At 36.1% G+C, this 25,607-nt stretch overlaps 1 protein-coding gene across 1 annotated transcript in view; it reads left to right on the forward strand.

Moving 5' to 3' along the window:
* Nucleotides 1–25,607, forward strand: part of Tpst (tyrosylprotein sulfotransferase) — a 39,138-nt gene that overhangs the window by 8,713 nt on the left and 4,818 nt on the right. Inside the window, exons 2-3 of the mRNA XM_011299044.1 lie at nt 14,180–14,218; nt 25,323–25,513. Coding sequence (XP_011297346.1) covers nt 25,370–25,513 — 144 coding nt within the window. The 5' untranslated portion in view covers nt 14,180–14,218; nt 25,323–25,369. The remainder of the gene's footprint in view (nt 1–14,179; nt 14,219–25,322; nt 25,514–25,607) is intronic.

Below are 25,607 nucleotides of genomic sequence, written 5' to 3' on the forward strand. Positions count from 1 at the left end.
AACAAATTGCATTTGATCCTCTCCCGTGATACTTGGATAATTCATTGGACCATCGATAGATTCCCCAGGGCTCATTTATTACAACTACCAGTCGGGTTGACGTTTTGACAACATCAGTGTGCAGGCCGGTCCTCCATTTATCTTTCCCATGTCAAAAATCCACAACATTTTCCTCCATTTTCATTATTCATGGAAAAACTTTTCCCATTTTGGTCCAATCTAATTGATGAGTTGAGTTATTTTTATTTTCAAATTCTCGAACACGTTCGTCACAACTAAATCTCACCTCAAGAAGAGAATCCCTTGTAGAATTTCTACTGAATAAATTGAATACTAGAGTGGCAGGATTTAACCGATCGAACAGAAAATGGAGAAAATTAATCTGAAATGCAAAATGAAATTTAAGGTGTGGCTTCTGTAAAATCCTGGCGTATTGGGCTTATAAAGTAGATTGGAGTTGTGCCAGGAATGGTGTTAAGTTGAAAGATAAAAAGAAGGAGTGAAAAAAAAATCACGGAAGAGATGGCTGTTCAAAGACTGGAAGATAAGGGGTGAAAAAAAAATCCAGGGAAAGGTAATTTCCCAACTGAATTAAGAATGTCTCGGAATTTTCCCCACGGATTTTCAATCTACCTCATTGCCAGCATTCACTGATACAGGATGATTACAGTTTCCCAAAGAAATGGAGACATTTTGGATTTGTTCAGGGATTTCATCAACCGCAAAAACACTTTTCATTTCAAACCCAGCGCTCACCGAATGATGTAGTTAATTATTTCCAAGGGCTTTGAGCTGTGAATGAATTCTTGCGGAGTTGCTTAGTGCCTTCAGCCGCAGAAGTTATCGAATATGAAATGTCCATGGCACTTGTATTACTATATAATAACCCACAAGAGAAACCCACTGCAACCCACAATAAAGAATGCACTCGAGGAAAACATTGCCCTGGCATCTGCCATTGTTCCATGATATAATGGAAAATGACCTCTTAAAACCGAAAATTAACGCGAATCACTTGAAACTCTCACTGAACTTTCAACAAGTCATTTCATTTCCATCGAAATTCTACCTCGATTTTTCATTATTTTTTATTTTTACTATATTTTATCTCGCTATATCCGTTTTTCCATTTCATGTTGATCAATAAATTCGTGCGTTTGACGAGTATCGTGGAGGTGTACACCAGCAGTGGGTTGAAAAATTCACCGGGACAATGGAAGAGAAATGGAAAAAGGCACGAATATATCGCGAAAGGATCAGGTGAAATATACACGAATGGTTATGGATCGTTGCAGTGGTGCATAAAATCCGAATATCATCATGGATCGAGCTAGAACTGCTATGAATTCACTCCCTCCTGCATTCCACAGTTCTACTTTTCCCTCAATTTTGGAGGGCGATTAAATACAGAGTAAATAGGGAAGATCATGTGGCTGCTTCAATCCCAATGAGAAATTTTAACAACATACAGATGCTTCCTTCTTATTAATCAATGGCTACGGAATCTTCAACCACCGGAAATCCCTTAAGCAGCTTCGCCAGGGTTTGCGGAAAATTATATGAAGCAGAATATGAAATTCTCAGTACATCGGGTTCTCCTGGATTTTCTCCCTCTAAATTATTCATCGTGCTGTCATGTTGCTGAAGAGAAATACGAAATAATGGAGTCTAGGCGTCTGATATGGGGGCAATTCAGATGCGCTTCTCAACCCTCAGCCAAACCATCGTAGACACATTGGTAGAATCTTGTGGCAAGATATTGATGTAGGGTACGTCAATATCTTGCCGAGTGGACTAATTTTAAAGTGCCTACGCGGATAAAAAAAATTGTAATCGAAATATTTTTTCCAAATTTTCAAAATATTTCTGGAAATATTTCAGATAATTTTTTTTGATAATCACTATTTCCGTGGAATCACCCATATACCTGTGCAAAGTGACTTCTTCCCGACGAAAAAGTTCTGGTTTTACAGAATATGAAATGTGGAAAAGCACAAAAAAAATGGGAATGGGAATGAATGAATGAGGAGAGAGAAAAACAAATTGACTACTCCAATACCACTGGCCTCCAATTTTTCAATTATTCATCGGTGGTTGATTTATCTAGTCTACGCATGCTCTCAAAATTACCAATACCACATCTCTCCATTTTCCAATAATGCAAACGTTATCGCATATTCACGAGTCAATGAGCATTTGTATTCGCACCAATGGATTTTCCAAAATAAGACAATTCTGACGAGCTCGGAGGAAAAAAATTGTATTGAACATGAGGATAATCTCCAGTTTATACGCAAACTTCAAAAATATATTTGATTCAGCAACGATGTATGAATTCTACGAATGGATTATGTACATGAAATCAGTGTGAAAAAAGTGGTTCATATAAAACGTGGCTCCATCCAATACCGATATCGTCCTGTTTCTCGGTTCATGCATAATGCATCGATGTTCCTTCCTCCCATCTCCACCTCCATTCTTTATGTCACTCTTTAACAAGCGCTTAAAACGCAACATCAATTTCTCATAGTTTTTTGCTTCGGAATGGAGGCTTTCGATCCAATTGAATTTTCCCATCTTTTGTCGTATCCATCAACTCAGTGAGACCCAATGATTTCGAAAATACAGTTTTTAGACTAGCCAATGGAGGCTCATAAAAATTTAAGTGAATAATTTCTGAATTAAAGTCTATCGGTACATCAATTCTCGTAAATCTCATCGTTGCTTTGATATAAGGAAGGACTACCTTAAGGCGCGGGTGGATTATCTAAAAAAGATAATTTACTCCGAAATTCAGATTCCTAATTATTTTGGCAATTAATCGTTTTTTTCAATAATTGTTAGCTAGCGTTGTAGCGGTTGTCAACAACTAGGCCGCTAGCTAACAATTATCGGAAAAAACGATTAATTGAGGGAGTAATTAGTCCCAATTTTGGAGTAAATTATCTTTTCCAGATAGTCCATCCGGGCCTTAACCTGAGATTTTTATGTGCTATTCCTTCATTGCTGTCCAGCGGAGAATTCCTTGAAAGCCTAGCTTTCCTCGGGGATCAGTTGAGTTGATTTTTCTCCAGTCTAGAAAGGTCTTAGTGCTGGCCAAGGAGCTTTGAAGACGTAAACAAACCAAAGATGCGGTGAAAGCACAAACATTGGAAACCCTAGCCTCCCCAAGGGATTTGTTGTGAACAGCTTTGTTCCAACGTAATATCAAAAGTCGAGTTTATTTTTCATAAGAAAACGTCTGACGATTTGACGAAAAATTAAAATACTATACTCTTTCAGCTTTTCTGTTCTTTTTTATTCTCTTCCGCTGGACAAATTGAATTACTTTTTTGTCAATAGACTTTTGACGTTTCAAAGGATTTAGTTGTGACCCTTCGATGTTAGTTTCATTGCTTCAGGCTCGTACGCAATCAATCGCACAAAACCAATTCGATAGAGTTAACTCTGAACAAACATTTCATCTTCAAACAATCGAGCTCAAATATCTTGTCCAACGAATTTGGTGATAAAATAAATGCTTATCCGTTGTTCTTGACAAATATTGGTTTCATGGATTCACTTGTTAGAAAATCTATATCCGCTTGAATATTTCAGTATAAAGTTGGAATCTTATTCTCGCTCTCGAGATTTTCCGTTGAATAACAATAGCTAGACGAAGAAAAAAAAATAGTATGAATAATATGGTGAACATCTACTCGACATTCATCCTCCTGAGATTTTTTTCGTCACGGCCAATGTCTCAATTTTATTTTCTTCACTTTACACCGTAGAAATAAATATAGACCCTCCCAGCGTACTGCGTGACTAGGGAGTTTAAAAGTGCAGTAGAGTGTTCCCGATGGATCCGTAAAGTCCTTTCCTGCATTTTAATCCAATCCCTTGTAGCTATCTGTCTCGCGCCTCTTCCATTTTCTCCCTCAATCTCCTCTCACTCCGTCTTTCTTGAATATTCAATTGTGGAATCCATAAGCCAAGACGCAGGACGAAATTACATGGAATCATCTCGAATGTTGTATTCACGAAAAACCACTCATTCTCATCTATTTTGATTTTCACTCGGTGGATTTAAGAATATTATGGCGAGAGACAATACTTTTGGAAAAAATAGATAATTCAATAAAAATTGGTGAACGTATTCGATTCATGAAATGTAAATTATGAGGCCAAAACTTGTAATTCACCATATGCGCCTTCGTAATTTCCATAATTTACGCCATAAAAATCGTAATTTATGAGATTTTTTACTCTAAATACTCTACATTTCTCATTTTAAATCTCGTTTTATTTTAATTAAAACGTGCATATGCTCCAATAAAAAAATAAAGTATGATTGGAAATGAGAAATGATTGTGACAGATTTTAGGCAAACGATCAACGATCGAGAGTTTCAATTCAATTCGATATAAAATTAAATTTCCCTTCTAAAGAGGATTAGATATAATTGTTTTCCATATTTTGTCAATTACTTCAAGTCCCCTCTTCAAACTTGCATGGCAAAAAGTTTCTCCTCAAATGCACTGGTTTAGGATTACTCCTTATAAAGACTTTCAGGTTGTCTTTCTTCTCTGTATCACAGTGTCTTTATCCTCGACACTGTTACACAAAAGACGCAAGACCACCTCCATTTCCCCAAGGGTTGCACATAACAATAGCGGCTTTCTTGACCCTCGACACTCCATCTTTTGTATTCACCCCGGTATTACACAGCTTCTCCATCATTTTTTATTTCCCTCCGCTCTTACTTACTCCCTCAATTACGGTTCACTTTATTCCGCCATTATCAAGCTGGATATTGGTCTCGGTACTGAGCAACTTTCTGCGGGATATTCAGATGATCCTCTGGTTTTGTGGTTTTCGGGGCTGAGTTGCAGGGCTTGAGTGATATTCCTACTCCTAGTTTCCAAGACATTCATCCCTTCATCACTGGCAGTTTCGATCAACTCGAGAAAAGTTGTCGAATCCTGATGGCACTCTCAAGCCAGTCGAGTCCTTCAGACTCATCCCAGTACTAAACTTCGCTGATTGATAACTTCAATGAGACAGTAAATTATAAACCGAAGACTAAAAATTACTCCGTTTATATTTAATTTGTTAAGTAACAAGGGTCACTAGTTCTTCACATAATCCAATTAATCCCACCGAATTTCCATCTGAGTAGTTATCAAAAGTTTGAAACTTCATTTCCAAACTCATCTGCAAATTATCCCAACTCTATTGAAAAAAGAAACGCGACAAACTTTCAATATTAAATGAAAACTTCTCCACATGAGAGGAAAATATTATAATAACAGAATTAGAGTGTCATCTGGCGCTACTGGCAACACGAAAATGCAAATGTCACATCTGCATAGGGTCGATGCGTATAATGGTCCAAGCCTATACCCTAACTCTTATTCATATGCTATTGGAGGGTACCTGAGCTCTAGCTCTAGCTGTTTGAATTTCGAATATTCAGATAGCATTTGTTGTAAGTCATGGCTTTTCATAAGCAGAGAAATTTACAGTGTATGAGATAGCTTATATTTTAGACGGTTGATAGGGCATTGGAGAGTATAAACTTTGTCGGGGGTTGATGCTGGCAATCCTACGAGGATAATGTCTTCATACTCTGGTACGAGCCTCTGGCTGCTCATGCCAGACAATTTCCCTGAGATTCCTCCGGCTTTTCTAGAACAAAAACCCGTTATTATCCGACAATTTCGTCATGTTCTCTAGCGTTCAAAATTTTTTTACACAATTTTACATATTTTTATCCAATCGTACGTGAAGAAGGAATTGTTGATGGGAGAAAAAGATTGTATTCAATCCATTATGTAACGAAAGTTCGTATGATCCCTGTATAATGCAAATATACTTGGGAATTTCTCTCACAACATATTTGCGTATCATTTTTCAAGCACTCCTCAACAACCTACCCCAATTTTCATTTTTCTTTTTCCTCTCCATATACATACAACTCCTCTTTCCCATTTTTTTTCATTCCCCATTGTCCCACTCCTTTATATCCTCATTAATCTCAGAGGAGGGGGGTGCAGTCGTCCATCCTCTTTTTTTTCCTTTTTTTCTTTTCATCGTTTCTTTCACTCTCACTCCACCATTTGCCTTTTGTCCTTTCCCGCTGTTTAGTTTTTTCTGGTCTATTCTCGAGAGTCTTGAGAGTAGATATTTCGACAACAAGAGACTGAAAAATAATACAGATGCATAGATGGGTGATTCCACGGAAATAGTGATTATCATGAAGTCACATTTGTCATCATCATAACAAGATAATACTTGATACTAAGGGAGCAAGTCAGTGCTGAATGACCAGATAATTCCTTGAACATTCTTGGAGATGAATAACTTTTCTGAATATGAGATTTACCACTTGGTGCTGCGATATTCAAGTGTATTTATGTCAGTACAGTTTAAATAATGAATTTATTCATCATTTGCTCCACCATATCACATACTCGATATGAAGCACATGTTACTTATTTATTTCATTCAAATTTGATAATTTTCTGCTACCATTCTCAAGAAATGTCTCAAAACATACTGTCAATGTCAGTGGCTTGACTTTCTGAAAATGTACTCCAGATTCCGTACTGATTGACATAGGCACTCCAAAATTATTCCACTCGGAGAGTACATCAATATCTTTCTGCCAGGTTCTCCCGATATGTCTACGATCATTCGCTGAGGTTTGAGAAGGGCATCTGAATGGCCACGGTACTGACATAGATATCACTATTTCTGTGGGATCACCCATATAGATGATTTGACAGGAGAATAACGTACCTTTGTGATCTCCATTTTGAAGGAGAGAATTTGTCTCTTTGTGGGCTTGACATCACTATAGCTGGTATTCTACGAGGAAAATTTGATTGCCGGGGGGTAATGTTTCTAAAATTAATGATTTTAATGCTCCTGGGAGTGACAGCAGTTGTTTACGCTGTATTTAAAGTTCATTCGACCTTAGGCGCATTAATCCTGAGGGAGAAGTTTGTCGTCACTCTGTTTGCGTCACTTGCCCCCTATCGCTTTGCTCCTGGCTAACAACCAGGAGGGTGTTAAGTAGAGTGTAATATAATATCGTCAGCAATTGTTGAAACATTAAGGTGGTGTCCTCCGACATCTACGATACCTGCAGCTTGCTATAAAATGTGGTGGCCATTCTTCTAGTTTCTCATGGATTCTACTCTCGTTTGACACATTCAATTATTATGGGAATAGTGTTGGAAAGTGTCTTCCATGTAACATGAAATGAGGGCTGTGTTAGGGCCAACCAGAGGCTGAGAGTTAATAGACTACCTCGTTAATTTATAGTCCGACGATATATACCCTAGTGCTGAAATCGACATGAATTATGGATCCAATTAACGTAAAGTGCAAACGTAATTCGAGCATTGACTTCCAAGTGAAAACAAATTTCAACATTTTTTTATGAGTTTTTTTATTGAATTAAATATGCTTCTTTGTTGGATATGTTTGCCTCTGTGATGTCATTTGAGTAATTGCTTGAAGCGAATTCATTCGAATCTCTATTGTGTGTTAATGATATATCCTCACAAATACATTTTCATAACCAAAATAATAATCTCGCGGTCCAATTGTCTGTCCGCCTGGAGTAATTTACACTCGTGTTCCGAATTTCGCTTCAATGATTCCCCATTCGAACTAAAATAATTCAACACCAATTGAAAAAACCACGCGAGTGTAATTTTCGCATTTTTTATTTTTATGTGAAAAATTTTCACGTTAAGCCCCGGTTGGACTATCTATGAAATGTCATCTATTGTTTAAATTTTATCTTTAAAAAAACCTTAAAAAAGTCTTTAAAAAATAATTTCAATCATAATCTCGTAATTACTTGAAAATGTCGAAATTGAAAATCAAAGAAAAAGACTAAAAGAAAAAACAGCGGAATTGAGAGACTTTTCCAAAAGGACTTAATGCACTTAAAGTATACTAATGAAAAAGTCTAATCCTCATTTATTTGAGAACCACATCCCTGACCCTTCAAACTCCTTTTTTTAAATCCTCTTCACATTCCACTTTTCACTGGACCACCTGGAATTGCCCTTTTACGAACTGTTTCGCCAAGACTCGACTCGACTTTTGAGTCGACTCCTTTATTTTTTTGTCTCTCCTTGAAACTTGCACCCACTCCTTCATCCCATGATACTTCTCTCGCAGACTTTGGCGAGAGGAATGGTTTTGTCCGCACTTTTTCACCATCCAGAAAACGACTCTTATATTTTTTTCATTCATCAACTTTTAAAGCTTTCTCCACCTTCTTTGTTTCATAATTTTTCACTCGTTCATGGTCGATAGTTGAAATTTTCCAAGGAGTACTTCTTGGAATTTTCCTTGAATAAGGAGAGGAAGAATTTCCTCCTTGAATGTCCCAGGGAAACGAATGAAGGGATTCAAGGGATGTCTAAAATTGCTGTACCGTAAGGACCAACATGAAATTGCTGAGAAGCTTTAAGAACCGTAACTCCTAGGTTATTCCTGAAATATGGGGGAAAATGATACTCCGGGTGAAATTTTTGACTCGTCAACACCAGGAAATTTAATTCACTTCTCCCTTTTCCTTTTTTTTTCCTCGGAATTGTGATGTTTTGGAGGTGATTCATTGAATACTCGTCACTCGGCTTGTCCATCACAGATAATATCGAATACAGCATGGAGAGTGTCAAACGAATCTCGTCCCGTTCACTCCACGATTGTTAATTAAAGTCTCGTATTCGTATTCGTTCAATTTCCACTGACATTCGTTTGTTCACTCGCTCTGTATTTATTCCTTGTTTTTTCTCTGCCCTCGTTATTCCTATATAAATTGGTGTTTTTATTTCAGCCAATTGGCAATGCACCGTTACCCACTCCAATAGTGAGAATTCATATACCTTAAACTCCCTATATCATCAGAGCAAGGGGTTTTTCATTGGTTTTGACTTTAATTAACCGATTATCGGTCAATAGTCGATTTGTCCTACACAATCTAATGAATCAACCAACTGACTCCATCTTTCAACCATTCAATTTGGAAAAATTCAAACTATTGATTATGGAAATCGAAATAAATAAACACTTGGAGAATTTTAAGGCTGAGAATTATTATTAAAAATTGCAAGACTCTAGACAGTTAAGAGGTGCTTTACTGAACGAAGACTTACAACGAACTAACTAAATATTATTAGTGAGGCCCACGTGAAACTCCTCTCCAGAGGGCAATATAATTTCTCCTTCCACCCTCAACCCTTGGATTTTTCTCTTTATTGACCCTCTCTGGTCACCAGATGTATTTTGGGAAAAATCCGCAATGAAAAGTCCCTTTGGGACTTTCCCCTTTTTTTCATAACATAAAGGAAAGGTCCCAGCAACAAAGAAATAAATATTTCTTAAATCCGGAAATATAAAAACTCTAGAAGAGTGAATTTTTAATTTGGGAGAAAATCCCGAAATCCAAGACAAACAAATCAAGAATTTCGAGAGAAAAATGTCTATGATTTACTCCAATCTCGAACAAGTTTTGACAAAAATCGAATTTATTCTTCGACCTCCGTCTCAATTGAGACTGAAATCGCGTCAGAGTAGAAACTTTTTCTCGTTCTCACATATCGAAAAACAATGACGTAGTAATTGCTGGTAAATTCTCAGCAGCGATCTCATTGGAGCATTAAATTTCCTGGTTAGTGGGTGAGTTTTCCGTGTGCAGGTGATAAGAGATTGGCTGGGTTGGGTCACGGCTATCACCTAGAGACCCGATAATGACCCCACTTGACCCCCACCTCTCCAACCCACTATTCAGTGATAAGGCAGATAAATTACTCCTCCATTCCATTTATCCTCTTTCTCACATGAATACTCGTTTTTTTTTTATTCATATAACCCTACCTAGAGTACTTTCCTTCATTATTATTCATAAATAATCAAATTAATTAGATATTGATTTTATTGGAAGTCAGATTAATGAATGAATGAAACATTTATCTAACATTAAGGCCCGGGTAGACTATCTTTCGAATGTCATCTTTTGTTTAAATTTTATCTTTTGAGCCTAAAATACATTAAAATGTGGGATCAAATTTGTGTTGCGGAAGCTACTCGAATGGTTATAAAAAAATAATGAAAAAAAAGAGGAAAAATTATTGAAGGGCGCTAAAGAGCAATATTGTTTAAAAGGGATCTACCAAGTTTACAAAAAAATAATAAAAATTACGCAGCTTACCATTGCTCTCCAGAAGATTGAGTGACAGCTAGATGCAATAGTAAGCTACGTATTTTTTATTATTTTTTAGCAAACTTGGTAAATCCCTTTTAAATAATATCGATCTTTAGCGCCCTTCAATAATTTTTCCTCTTTTTTTTCATTACTTTTTCATGTCCATTCAAGTGCTTCCCGCAACACAGAATTGATCCCAAATGTTAATGTATTTTAGGTTAAAAAGATAAAATTTAAACAAAAGTCGACGTTCGATAGATAGTCCACCTGGGCCTTAATTCAATAAAGATCTCGAAGAGATTTCATATTTAAGGGTGTTGTCACGTAGAATTTTTTTTCGACAGTTGTCGTTAAAAATTTTATGGTGAATAGTTTGAAAAATTAGCAACAAAATGAGCTTTTTCCGTTTGCAATTGACCGTTTTGAACTTGAGATATAAATTTTTGAAATTCGAGTGATTTAACACGTGTTTAAATGGAGTTTTGCCGATTAGAATTTTTTAAAAATCAACGGCTCGACAGTTTCAGAAATAAAAAAAAACGTGGAATATACATCGTGGGAGGAAATACAGAAAAAAAAATCAAATCGATTGACCGTTTGGTTTACGGAATATAATCATCGGAAATTTATAAATTTATATAATTGAAAATAGTTAATATGGAAAATATATAGTTATGCTTTAGCTATCCATGCACAATGCAATCAATCAAGTGAGACTATATACCGCTAAAAGATTGTGTTCTAAACTGGCCCGTTTTACAGCGGATAAACTTTTTACAGAGACTGTCGCGCGACAACAACCTTAATAAACATTCATTTGGAGATTCGTCGTATAAAAAATGACCTCATCCAATAAATTAAACTCATATAGATCTGTAAAACATCATATTGTTTTAGTCCTTCTCAATAGTGGAATTTATTTATGAAATTTATTGTGTATTTTAGCAATAATTATTCAATTATTGACGTGAACATTCAATTGTACCGGTAGAATTTCAATGGGAATTGTGAGAATGGATTTTGAGGAGGTTGAGGGCCTATGGGCATGTCAATGACAGATATCAGCTTGATAGAGGCTTACAATGGTTGAAGGGATCTAGAGTGTTGAGTGAAGGTGGAATGACAGCTTCTCCTCATCATTCTACCTCCTCTTCTGATGCCAGAAATTCTGGCATTTCTCATCTCGGATATGAAACAGAGGGTGCCGTCGGCGGTTTCCGGTTACTGGTTGGCTCTCTCATGCCCTAGAGCAGACACTGCAGACAAATAATATGCGCTTATTGCTGTTGCTGTAACTTAGCGTCGACCTAATGCACTTCAAACTCAAAATTTTCATTTGGAGCGTGACTAACGTACGATGAGATTATTGACAATGATATTATTAGAAAAGAATGATGAATTTGAATGATTTTTCGTATTGGAAGTTTGAGGTGCAGTGGGTGCAGTGGGAGGATGGGAGGATGGGAGGATGGGAGGATGGGAGGATGGGAGGATGGGAGAGAGAGAGCACCTCAAAGGGACTTGTAAAATAGCAATGGCATTGGAATAATGGGACTACTGTGACTAGTCAGTTTGATGTGGAATAGCACAAAGCGATGCTCTCAGCATCCTTGAAGCATTTCCTCATCGCTGGGAAATGGCGGGCAACAGGAAATGGATAGAAATGGATCTTGATGTATTTACCATCTTCATGCAGATTGGGGTATGTTTAAACAGAGGTTTACTGAATTTAATTAGTATTGCCGTAGTGCTAGTGTCACGTATCATGAGATGTTTCCAACTTGGTGAATAAACGTTAGCTATAGGTGCTTGTAGCTGAGTCGAAATGAAGATAGATCGGGCTATTACGGTTTCAGATGATTGCTTCAGTTGATTAAACTCAGCAGAATTTCTCAAGTCGATGGATCAGTCGGTTCCATTATTAACGCGCCAAATCAATAGCCGAAGAACCTAGAGCTGGTAGAAAGAGTCTTTGTTTGAATGGTATTATTAATTAATAAAATAATGCAATCGATAATTGTTTGCATTTGTGGAAAACTCATTGATATGGAAATTAGGCAGGAACATTGAGCATGTACATGTGGTTTCGTTGAGCCACGAGCGACGATCGACGAGCCATATAGTTACACAATCTATCGTCATCAATTACATTGTTGGCTCATTAAAGGGTTATTGCTTTTCGATAACGAGTACCCTTGGGCGCAGAACCAACCAAATAGCTTGTGTGCATATCAACTATTCAATTGCATATTTCCCGAGGGACAAATCCCTGACGAACTCGTTGTCCTTCTGCCATTTTCTGATTTTCCATCTCTTTCATCTCCAGGGAAATTATCATGGCTTGTCGTTGTTACTTACCACTCTCCAATTAGTCAAATCTAAGAAGAGATAAATAAAAGTTCATCAAGATTTATTGTCAGGGGAGAATTTAAATAAAATAAAAATTGTCATAATTTTATCATTTCCGCTTGCTGATATCCATCACGATAGTTCCACGCATCGATCCTTGCAATTCTCCACTCTTCGAAAATTACATTTTCTTCCGTTGAAAACACAAATGTTTCGTTTGACAAACCAACCAATAAAACTTCACCATAGAATTTCTCTAAAACTCTCGAGGCAACTGTGAAATTTATTCCCCTCGCCTTTTCCGTGGCTTTACTGTGCATTTTTTTTTACGCGTTGGCCCAAAAGTTCGCGCTTTATTTTTAGAATTTATTTATGTGCCTTTTACTTTTACACTCGTATTTTCCATCTTCTGTTGGTAGTAGGTACAGCTGTGGAAAACCTCATGATTTTGCCTTTTTTGTCGCCAAGTTGTATGATTACACTAGTAACGTGTTTTATAGTTTCATGGCGCTATTCCATCCCACTCATCTTCTTTCGTCAGAACTTTTCTTCTTTCCAATCCAGTATTGTTCTATTTTTATTTTTAAACAACATTTATCACGATAATCAAACTTCTTCAGCCGTAGTTTCATCCAATTTTTTCCACTGTCACTTCCTTCTCCATTCATTTCTCATCGTTCTCAGGGTAGTGTCAAGAGGGTGAAGAGTTTAATTGCGAAAATATTCACAATCCAGTGGAAGATACTGAGGGGTGCATAATGAAACGCTGTGAAGTAATAAGTGAAGAGTACTTCAGCGCGGTCCATTAGAATGATTTTTTTTAATTGGTGTAGAACCATTAAAAATAATTCTTCATTCCATTTTTTTTCATGCTTCAAACAATTTTTCACCCTTTCGATTTAAAATCCTTGTAACTGTCCTATTATCTACAAATAATCAATTTGTTCCTGGCATGGAGCCTAGATCCATCCAAATCGGTTAAACTATCAGATTAATTATTAATATGTATTAATTATGCTCTGCATCTCAAAAACACGTCGAAATTTCAAACAATTGTTACATCTTCGCTAAATCATGCAAAACAATCTATAATTCACAAAAGTATATCGAACTGATGGTTAAAAAAATGAATTGAGGACGAAAGAAAAACATAAACATAAATAATAAATAATAAATAATAATTTCCCAAGAAGAATCATTGGGGGGTTCTGCCTTTGATGATGAATATTCTCATGGTCTTTGTGGTCAGTCAGTCTCATGGAGATATTGATAGAGATCAGGCGTTCCTCTTCCTCGTGCATTTTAATTAAGAAAGTGATTAACGTAAATAATTGTTTCAATTAATTCAACTATTCCATTTCCAATAAAATCCCTGGAACTTTGGCAAACACATATTCCTAACATCGTCATCTCCATCACGTACAGATTGAATCCCTGCGTGAATATTCGTTTTCCCAGCCCCGTCATCCCTGTAGCCCATTAATATTCATCGACATCGGTATTCTATTCCCCGGATGGTGTTGGTGAAAAAATTGCTAGATAGAGGTGTAAGATATAAAAATTGATTTTAAAAAGTGTCCATTAAAATGGTAATACCGTAATTCTTCCTCTTTGCAGGTTTCCACGAGGCAGTGAACGATATGGACTTGGATCATGGTGAGCATCAGTATAATTCGTCACTCAAATATTATAATCAAAATGATAATTCGATAGACAAATTCATTCATATTACACGTATTACGAGCCATTACCCCTGGCCAGTACTCAAATAAATTTGCTGCTTCGACTGTTACGGCTTTACCTGGAAAGCAGCTCTCGGTCAGGTGAATTTGTCACTTGGAGTACAAATTTAGGGCGTCGTTTGTATGTTATCATTAAAAAAATCGAATAGTCATATTTTCAAAGGCGATTGTTTGAGCCACTCGTTCATTGCATGCAAACACGATAGCTAAAATAAAAGACGAGAAAAGACGAACGTCAGTATTCGACAGTCGACTCGCGAGTTAAAATGTTGATAACAATAAGCGGATTAATTATTGTTATCGTATCAGTGGTAGCGAATTTCGACGAGCGTTGGAAGTTTCATAATTCAGATGTTACTTCAATGGCTATGGTATGATAATTACGCTAATACGGATTTTTTCTGGAAAATAAATAATGACAACATTAATATTATAGAAAAATATTATCGAAAGATGCTACAAGGATTATGTTAGGTCGAATCCGATGGTTATACTTGGAGATTTCGAGGGACGAATCCTGAAATCCCTGAGCGAATCGGTTCTGATTCCAATGATTATCATGGACACTCAGTCTGACTGTCTTGAAGGTGATGAGAATGATGAGCTGTATAATTTTCAACCCAATATCGTGGTTATCGTGAAAGAATCACTAGAGCAGCTGAAATCTGATTTACAATTACTGCGACAAATCAACCGATGGAATCATATGGCTGGATATTTTATTTTGGATAGCTCAGAAAAATCCTGTGAAGAGGCATTGGACAGTTTATTAATAATGTGGGGTATGAACATTCCGACGTCATCATACATTTGTTTGAATATAGATCAGGCAATTGTACTGTATACACTCAATCCAATAACGAATTACGCGCCTCATCCCTGGCAAATAGTGGCTAATGCACCAGAGTTTAATTCCAGTGGCCGATGGGCTCTTTACACTCAATTATTAAATCCATGTAAGGCTCTATATTTGTATCTCTGGGTAAATATTGATTTTGAATTAGGGGAGAGGGGGGTAAAATGGATCTCCTAAACAAAAACTCATTCCTTGATAATTTTTACTCTTCAAATGAAAATTGAATTTTCTCCCTCTCACAATTTTCTGCAATTCTCCCGAATTGATTCGTCGAGACTATAAAAAATAATTAATTAATAATAATTAATAATTGATATTTCATTTCCGCTTCGTACAAATAGGATTTAACGTATCAGAAATCAGATTTTTATAATTGTTTATTTGTTTATTAATTGAATTTGGTACACATGATTAAAAATCCGTTTTAATTACTTAAATATGAAATTTAAACACGCATGGACGCATTAATTACTCCGCCCTTATGTCTCTATAAAAATGGGGGGTCCATTGAACCCACACAAAAATTCTGTTTGATTTTTCCAGAATAGAGTAGATCACAGAAAGCTTTGAATGAGATATCACCTGAATTGTTCGAAACGTGTCAATTCTTCGTGTGATCGACTTCACTCGATTGACTCTGCCTATGAAATCGAAAAAAACCTTTTTAAAACAACCGCCGTATCGCAACAGTGCCCACATGATCCATTTTACCCTCCCTTCCGCTAATGAATTTCCCCTTTTTTCGCATCATTCAATAGTGAATAAACTTCTAGATGACATTGATTGCAAGAGCCTGAGATTTGACCGAATGAGACACTTGAATGGCTACGAAATAAGAGCATTAGTAGCACCAAAAAACAACGTATCGTTCATTCCTGGTAAAAATTACAAGCAAGAGGGATACAAAATGGTGGAGTTCTTCGGTGAAGCTGTTTTTGATACCATAATCAATCGACTGAACGCAACATTGTTACTTCAAATTGATAAAATCAATCTCATACCACAATACATTGCTAATCAAACAATGGACATTGATATTAGATTTACATTATCATTTTCGAAGATCAACACAGGCTATCTCTATCCATACTTTCAACCGGAAGTCGTTGCTATTACAAGAACCAAAGATTACCTGTCAACAATTGAAAAAATATCACAGTTGTGGAGTAAATCTGTGCTAGCTCTGTCATTGCTCACGATTATAATCACATTTGGAGTAATAGCTGTATACAAACGACAGGGATTTTCACTAGCCTTGTTGGAGATGATCCGTCTTCTGACTTATGCCTCCATCCAGAATCAATTTCACAGCACCTCCATGAGAATTTTCTTCAGTAAAATTCTCATATTCATTGTCATCACTAACGGAGTGTTCCAAGGAAGACTAGCAGCTTTTTTGACAAAACCCGAAGAGGGCTACAATCCGAACAATTCTGAAGACTTGAAGAAGTTCAATTACACATTGTACGGAATTCAGCAAAACGTAGAGTATTTACGCACAATGTTTCCGAATAATCGGGTAGTTCTTGTGACCCAGAAAAATTGTGTGGAAAAGGCTCTTAGTTCATTTTCTGGAGCTTGCGTAGGGACTAAAGCAAAGTATTTGAACACATATTGGATGAAACCAATTCACATCACGAGAGAGCCGTTGTTTGTAGATTATTGGAACCACCAGTGCCGTAAAGATTGGCCTCTCAAGCATCGAGTTGATGCCGTTCTGACGCAGATTATGGAGTCCGGATTATTGGATCGCTGGGCATTCCATAGTATATCAACGGTACTCGATAAAAAACATGCTGAGGACGTTGAACGTGCTGCCTCCAAGTATCGCCCTGTTGAGCTCAAAGCATTGGATTTTTCATTTATATTATTGGCCATTGGATTAGTATTAGCAACTCTAGTATTATTTATCGAACTCATCATGAAGAAAGAAATTATCTCTGGAGTAAAAGAAGAAAGGATGTGTGCTATTGCATTAGCCAGACGTAGAACTACCATTTAAATGATAATTATAATTATGTGCTATCGAATATGTCGGTTATAAAAATATTTTTAGTGCTGTACTAAAACTTTTAACTCTACAACATGCAGTTTATACTCTTCTGAGAGGTCTCTTGATTGTACAATTTTTGAAAAAGATCATAAAATTTTATGCATCTATCGAAAAAGAAGAGAATTTTTATCACGTTTTTTTAACATACGTAGCACATGAGATTACTCCTGAGAGTTATTGAGGCCACGGGGCTTACAATCGAGTTTATTGCACGACATCGATTTTCTACTCAACTTTAGATGTTGTATCGTTTCTCGTTTTACTTCAATGGCTCGTTCCAATCTAGCTGATTTTTATATTATTTCATAGTGCCTTCCTCAATTCAGTAAACCCTCATAAAACAAGGCTATATTTTTTTAAATCAATACTCATGGTAACAACAAATCAAAGATTTACGACGAGCCACGGTTTTTCTTTGACAAAATTGCAGATATTTATTTAGATTTTTTTTTTTTCGTTGCTTCATCGTACTTTAAGTCGTCCAACTGGAGTGACAGTTGGACGCTCGAGAAACTTGTGCTGATGGAATTGAATTACAACTTTATGATACGCTCCTGGTATGCTTAAAAAATTCACTCTCTTCTTTTATTACTTTATGACTTTTTCTTTCGTTTTTCTTTTCATCCGAAGAGTTGATTTTTTTGGGAACATTCCGCCGTTAGGGGTGCCATTTTCCGGTGATTTTCAAAAAATTATTTTTGCTTTTTGCATTAACAATCAATTGCAGTGATCCAAAAATATAAATAAATAATAAAAATAAATAAAATACATATATACCTCAATTCCACAAAAATCCATCACCTCATCAGAAATTGAAAAAATAGTTTTTGAAAAATCATCAGATTTGGCATCCGTGCCGCCATGGAGTTATTACAACATGGTCAGTGATTTTTAACGAAAAAAATTAATAATTTTCAACTGTTAACGATATCATGGTGAGGATCCAGAGTTTTCGAGAATTCGCGTGAAAATTTGCGTAATATTTTCTGTCAAGTATTTCATGTTGGCATTAACATGGACTGACAGATATGACAGACACGTATTGAATTATACTCGATTGAATGAGAGCTCTCAATGTCGAATGCGCCCTCTCAATCGAAATTCTTCGCTAACAATTACGTAAGGAAATTTGCAGAACAGACAACATCCTAGAGGTTCCAGTTTCAATTCCCTCTTTCCCACTATTAAAGATCCTCCGAGTTCATTCCCCAAGAATGAACGTCATGGATCCATTTCAACTCACTAATTGGATGATAATTGAATTTCATGCAATTGTGATTGACTATAGATAAGACGAAAAAGAAGAAGAATGTGATTGGAGTTTGTTATCTCTCTCGAGGGAAATACGAGTCTGGAACTTGTGATGAATCCATCTATTGTCTCTGTGAAGTGTATGACAAACATTGCAAAGTCTGTAATTGATTTCAGAATCAATTGCACTCGATTCGCTTGGTATATGGGTAGTTCCATGGAAATAATGATGATCACGAAATCACTCTTCATCATCATTACAAGATAATACCTGATACAAAGGGAGTGAGTTAGTGCTGAATGACCAGATAGTCCCTTGAACATTCTTGGAGATGAATAACTTTTCTGAATATGGGATTTGCCAGTCGGTGCTACGATGCTCAAGAGTATTTATGTCAGTACCGTGTCTTAAATAATTAATTTCTTCATCATTTGCTCCACCATATCACACGTCATACTCGGAATTGACTTACGAAAGGTGCCACCACATGTTTCTTATTTATTTCATTCAATTTGATAATTTTCTGCTATCGTTCTCAAGAAATATCTCAAAACGTACTGTCAATGTCAGTACCGTGACTTTCTGAAAATTTGCTGCTGATGCTATACTGATTAACATAAGCACTTCAAAATTAGTCCACTCGGAGAGTACATCAATATCTTATTTTATCAATGTGTCTACGATCGTTTGGCTGAGGCTGGAGAAGCGCATCTGAATTTTTCACATCAGACGCCTAGACTCCATTATTTCGTATTTCTCTCCAACAACATGACAGTATGATGAATAATTTAGCGGGAGAACATATTATTAAATATTATAAAATAACATGCATCATTTACTCCACCATATCACGGACCATACTCTGAATTTTTTCTTTTTTTTCATTTTTTTTTTCATTCAAATTTGATAATTTTCTGCTATCGTTCTCAAGAAATGTCTTAAAACATACCGTCAATCTCAGTACCATGACTTTCTGAAAATTTGCTCCAGATGACTGATTGGCATAAGTATTTCAAAATTAATCAAAAGCCCACTGGAAGAGTCCATCAGCAATCTCTCAGCGTTATCTACCTAATTGAGTCCACCAAAATTTCTATTCATTCCTTTCTTTTTAATATTTATGAACATGATCAATACCTCAGAAGAATTGAAAATTAGATGAAGTACTCATTTATAATATTACCAATATTTTATTCCTGTTCCGGCACATAATTTAGCATCATTAGGTGAAAAAAAGCAATACAAAAAGCGACCATGATGTCCAGAACAGGGGTATCAGATCGGATTTCATCCTGAGAAATTTCGTATCCTTCAACGAGTATACTCTTGATTCTTTGTATGGTACGGTACGTGATGAGCGTAATAGATAGAGTAGCCAGGACTTATAACACAGTGCGATCACGTATGGAAACGGCGGTACGGTCCGTTAACGTTTACGTACAAATGTAATAACGTTGTGCTCAACGGCAGGATTGTCGAGAATGGCTCACGTGTCATCTACCCTCTCAAAACTTTATGACACCTGATAACATAGAATTGTACTAAATAATAATCTAACTTGTTTTTAACAAGCATAATATTATAAAATCAGATTTGGTTTTGTAATTAAGGGCCGGATGGACTGTTTGGAAAAGATAATTTACTCAAAAATTGGGACTTCTAATTACTCCGTCAATTAATCGTTTTTTCCGATAATTGTTAGCTAGCGGCCTAGTTGTTAACAACCGCTAGAAAGCTAGCTAACAATTATTGAAAAAAAAACGATTAATTACGAGAGTAATTATGAATCCCAATTTTGGAGTAAATGATCTTTTCCAGGTAATCCAACCGGTTCTTAAATAAGTTTATTAAAATTCGAAAAAGAATTGAAATAATTGATCGAAGAGGAGACATGGCAACGACTCAAGACAATGACAAAGATCAATGACAGAATAAAAAGGAAGAGACGATTTGTACTTAGACTTAGCTGAGAAGAGAATGGATTAAATACAAAGCAATATGAATTAGAGGAATCTGGATAATCTCGAAATGCGAGAGATAAAAAAATAGTTATTACAAAAAAAAATGTCGGTGCTGTGTTGTCTTATTTTTTGATGTTGGTCATATTTGATATTTTGTTGAAAGTATATTTTACCTTGACGACTAAAGCACGAGTACAAAAGAAATTTTCTTTGAGACGCTACATGAAACCTTTGAATTTTTTTAGTGAACATTTTTTTTTCATATCTCCCCTGGTTTTTTTCTCTCAGAGCTGTTCCTAGCGTTAATGGAAAAACCAGTAGTGCTAGAGGATAATCCCCATGGTTAGGTCTAAAATATTAAAACAACGAAAGTAAAAATGAAATAATCAAAAAGAGTAGAGTAGAAGTAATAAAATTGCAATGTCAATTCCCTCAAATTTCCCATAGGTATCCACTGTAAAATTCTCTATATTCAACCTGCGATCGTAATAATAACAATAACAATCGGGGCTTGGAAAATCGATGATGGTAGCTATGAAAGTTTAGTACTCCATCCATTAATTCTAATCCTCGCTTCCCACAGACCTGCGTTTATATCTGACCTCTCATATCTCCCCTTCCACACTCCAAAATCCATGCAAACTTTTCCACAATGGTTAAGGGTAGTACTCTTCCATGGAAATATCGAAAAGCACCGGAAATTGTATGAATATAAGTCTGGGACAAATTTTCATTTCAATCATTCTCCTGAAAATGCAATTAAAAACACCCTGTAGTAATTTTGTAACTCTCTGGACCGCGAAGCTTTTGTTTAACCATTCATTATTAAACAGTCGACTAAAATTTCATTCAATTCATCGAAATTTTTCCTGTTATTTTTCTCTATTTATTCTTCTTGGGTTCAATTTACATGAATAGTATTTATCAACAACTGTTTGCATTGCTGTTCATATTTTTTATCGATAAAGCGATAAGATTACAAAGAGATAAATGAAGTTAAAATTTATTCCGAAATTATCACTTATTCTAGGTTCTTTAATTTGATCCTTCAGCGGGCCAATTTCCTCCACCACCTGAGGAAAGGCTTTTTCTTTTTCAGTTTCTGCCTTCATTCTCTTCGATATTCCAAGAGAAAACTTTTTCCTCAACATTGAACTTTTCCATTCCTTTTTTCCATTTTCACCTTTTTCCCCCCATTCTATCGAAACTATTTCGTCGGAAAGTCCTCATTAACGTTGAAGGCACTTTGAAAGAAGTACATACTGAACAAGAATAATCAAAAGATGATGAACAAAGAATGATTGAATTCTTGGCTTATTAAGAAGTTGAAGAGATTAAACATGAAGAACTTTCATATTTTTCCGATATTTTTACTCTCAACCTCCATTGAAAATTCTCTCACTAATCCATACCAACGAATTATATTTTTATACAAATTAGAAAGAATTTGGAAGCTCATAGGAAACTGTAAATAAAATTAATTTGTCATGAACGGAGAGAAATTCGGAATAAAAATTGTCCCGACGGTAGGATAAAAGTGAGACTCACTGGAATCTTTATTCTGACGTTTAGCAAAAATTGATATAAAAATAATAAAATTTATTAATTGTTAAATCTATTTTGTCATGCGCTTCCCACGTGCACTCGTCAGATCCACTCTTTCCACCCTAGCCGGGAAAAATACTATTATCCCAATGAATAATAATTATCCCCATCCAGCGAATGGTGATGATATATTTATGCAAATTTATATGGGTTAAAATAAATAATCTACATGAGAACCAGAAATTATTGTTAGTCAGTTATTAATTATTAAAATTAAATTAACCTGCCCCAGAATTTTTACTCATGAATTTTTATTCAGAAAATCATTAAAACTCTCCAGATATTTAATAATTTTCATCCAATATTATATTATTGAGGACAAATTTTATTCTGAAACATTCTCAAAATTGATTTTTTCAAATTGTTATTGGATGACGCAAATATTAATAGAATAATCCTCCAATCAGGACAACTTTTATCTAGATTCCATTATAATTTTTTACTAAAAATTTCTCTCCGTGTAGTTCTACATAATAAAACTTCCAGGATTTATCATGATGAAATAATTATATTGGCTGGTCACATCGTGCCACCAATTAGTCACAAATCCTTCTGACAATTGGCAGTGCTGTGATAATTGATAATTATAACACATTCTACAATATTGCCACGGTGGATGCACAGCGTAATTTCCGTGAATAGTAAACTAAGGCGCTAATTAATGCTTCAGTAGGATAATTAAGTGCTCATTCAACCAGCTGTACCTGTGAATCTTTGCAACTGAGTTTATACCGAGCATTCTATTAGTTCACCGTCATAAAGAATTCTGTCTGTGGTGCGAGTAGTTCGGTGCGCTGAAAAAAATTCTTCTCGAGCTCTTCCTGGATTAATTAAATTTTTTGAATCAGAGGATTTCTCTGAACCGTCGAAAATTTCGGGGTAGTAACACTAACAGCAGCATGGACTAATGTAATTACGCGTAACACGCGTCCCCTAGTAATACGATTTTTTCACTTGATTCAATTAATTCAGATTTTTTTTTATATTCCGGTCCTTTCCGCCCTGTTCTGGCTAATTCGCTCTATCTCACTCTGATCCTACACTGTACCGTATTCACTCTTCTATAGAAAATAGGATTGACCTGGGAAACCACAGAAAATACCATGTCGGTACAGGTGGTTCCTCTATTAGCAACCTCCCACTCATCGGTGCCTGTTAAAAAATTCGATTCAACGGGAAATCAAACTCAACTATCAGAACACTAGGCTCACACCTAGCCACTGAGCTACCGACGTCAGTAATTAATTCAGTCAATGAAATAAAAACTGCATCGATATAGAGATTCTCTCGCAATCAAGACTAGCGCTGTTCGTTGGAGTTGAAATGTCAGAGCATTTGTTTCCAGTTCTGGGATCATGAAAACTTTAGGTCAAAGTATTGTAATGACTATGCAAAAACAACTGGTGAACAAGTGTTTATCCATTAGAGATGCAAACGGAAGGCGCGTAGCGGTGGCATCCTCAAAATAATTTCCGCCCGGTCTAGGTGAATGAAGAGGATTCATGGATAATTCATATCCCGGAAATTTGTAGAAATACCAGCAGGAAAATACTGTGTAGAGGGCTTGCAGATTAATTGATGTCAGAAACTCCAATGACAAAGTTTTCGTCAAGTTCTGCATGTACAATGATCAAGTTTAAATCCATTAATCACTCATGCTCAAACTACTTGTCATTTTCCCTGATAATTCATCACTTCTATCGTTTCCACAATATTTCAAACATTTTATTACCTCGAGAATCATTAGAGTCGGCTGCTTTATCCCAACTAGATGTAATTCAAATTTTTCGGTTCTCTTGTTATGTATTATAACGAATAAAGCATGGGGAAAGCAACTCGGAAATTGAATACCTGAATACGGAAGAATGAAGGGAAATTTAATTTCCGGCTTGGTTTGCTTTCTTAATATTACCTAGTATTTTTTTTTTTGCCCCAGTTCTGTAGGGAACCTTCATGAGCAATGGAGATTGAAAGTCTTTGAGCAACCGACCAACTTTCCCTAAATAAAACACCACCTTTTTTTGTGATCCCGGAAGACAAAGTTTCCCCCTTTCATTAACGTTTGGCGAAAAACAATTTTCCCTCCTTTGTTTAATTCTGCGTTATCAAATACTTTCATACCATTCATACCCCCACGAAATTCAACAGATCGACTAGTCAATATCGCGTTCAACCGACAAAAATATTCAATTCCAAGGTAGATTTGCTGCTGGCAGTGTGTCAAATGGGAATAGACTATAATAGAAATGAAAAAGAGTTGCTTGGAGACGAGATTGAAATTGAATAAAGCTATTCGTATTTTTCATTGAAAAGTTAAATTCGACAATATCTGAAGGAAAAGTTGTGGAAAGCCTGTCTACTATTGTCTCTTAACATCTCCAAGCACAAGTACAAACCCGCAGAAGATAAAACAATGGTAAAAAGCTCGAAAGAGTACTATCGTAAAGATCGATCTGGCCTGGGCTTTTGTCACAGCGTGCAGAATCAACGGAAGATGAAGACAATGGAACGGTAGACTGGATAGACAGTAATAACGTATCTACGGGTTGTTTCCAGGGAGATGAAACAAAATGACAAAAAAATATTGTTATATAAAGTTATGGAAAATTATGAGGATTTCGATGAAACCTTTGAGATAAAGTTAATAATCCCTACGGCCAAGAACTGATGTCCGAGTTCTCAACTAATATAAACGTACGGTGAACTAAAAGCCAAAGTCTGTCAAATTTACACGCGATACATTTGAATCAACGCAAATGGCTTTTGACAGTTCATTTGAATTTGCAGTTGAGCCTTTTGATCTATTGAGAACGATAAATTAACTGTTTGTTGCTGTTATCGCAACTTGTTGACGTAAATAACCTTAGGAAAAATGGAACATATTTCCTTGATTTGAGGTTTGACAAGAACGATGGCAGGAAAATTGGGGAATGAGGCACAAAACCAACGAAATGCTGCAATAATCCGGGAATTTATGGGGTTACCAGTCGTAAAACCGTCGGTGGTTGGTTAGTAACTACATGGCAGTCACTACATAAACCAGTAACTGTACGCGTGGATATACCTATGGACGTGAGTTCACCTTGGGAGCGATTTGCATGGGATTTGAATCACTGAAAACCCATGGGACACATGGCTAGTCCGCGTGTTAAAGGATACGTACATTTTTTTTTTTTCAAATTCATTTCAATTCAGGTGTCGAAACTGGTCAGGATAACGAAAAAAATAATTCTTTTTTCCTCTCCCATTTGGTATTGTGAAACCATTCTATATTTTTATATTATGTTACAGATCAAATGAACTAGCGGCATCAAAAAGGAGTGATACAATTGAAAAGCATGACTTTTTTACCCAGTCGAACATCCCGCAAGGGTACTGTACTATGTTTTATCGCGCTGCTCTTCCTCTTTGCACTTTATCAACTGGGAATCATATGCGGGAGTGGAAAGGATCAAGGAACGACAATGATGGTAGCTAGAGAAGTAAGTTTTCCGCAATGAAAATATTTTCATTTATAGCAATCTTCCCTTTTATCCCTTCATTCAATTTTCCGCATGAAGAATTGGAGATGAAACT

Source organism: Fopius arisanus, unplaced genomic scaffold, assembly GCF_000806365.1.
Source record: "Fopius arisanus strain USDA-PBARC FA_bdor unplaced genomic scaffold, ASM80636v1 scaffold00012, whole genome shotgun sequence".
Classification (NCBI taxonomy): Eukaryota; Metazoa; Arthropoda; class Insecta; order Hymenoptera; family Braconidae; genus Fopius; species Fopius arisanus.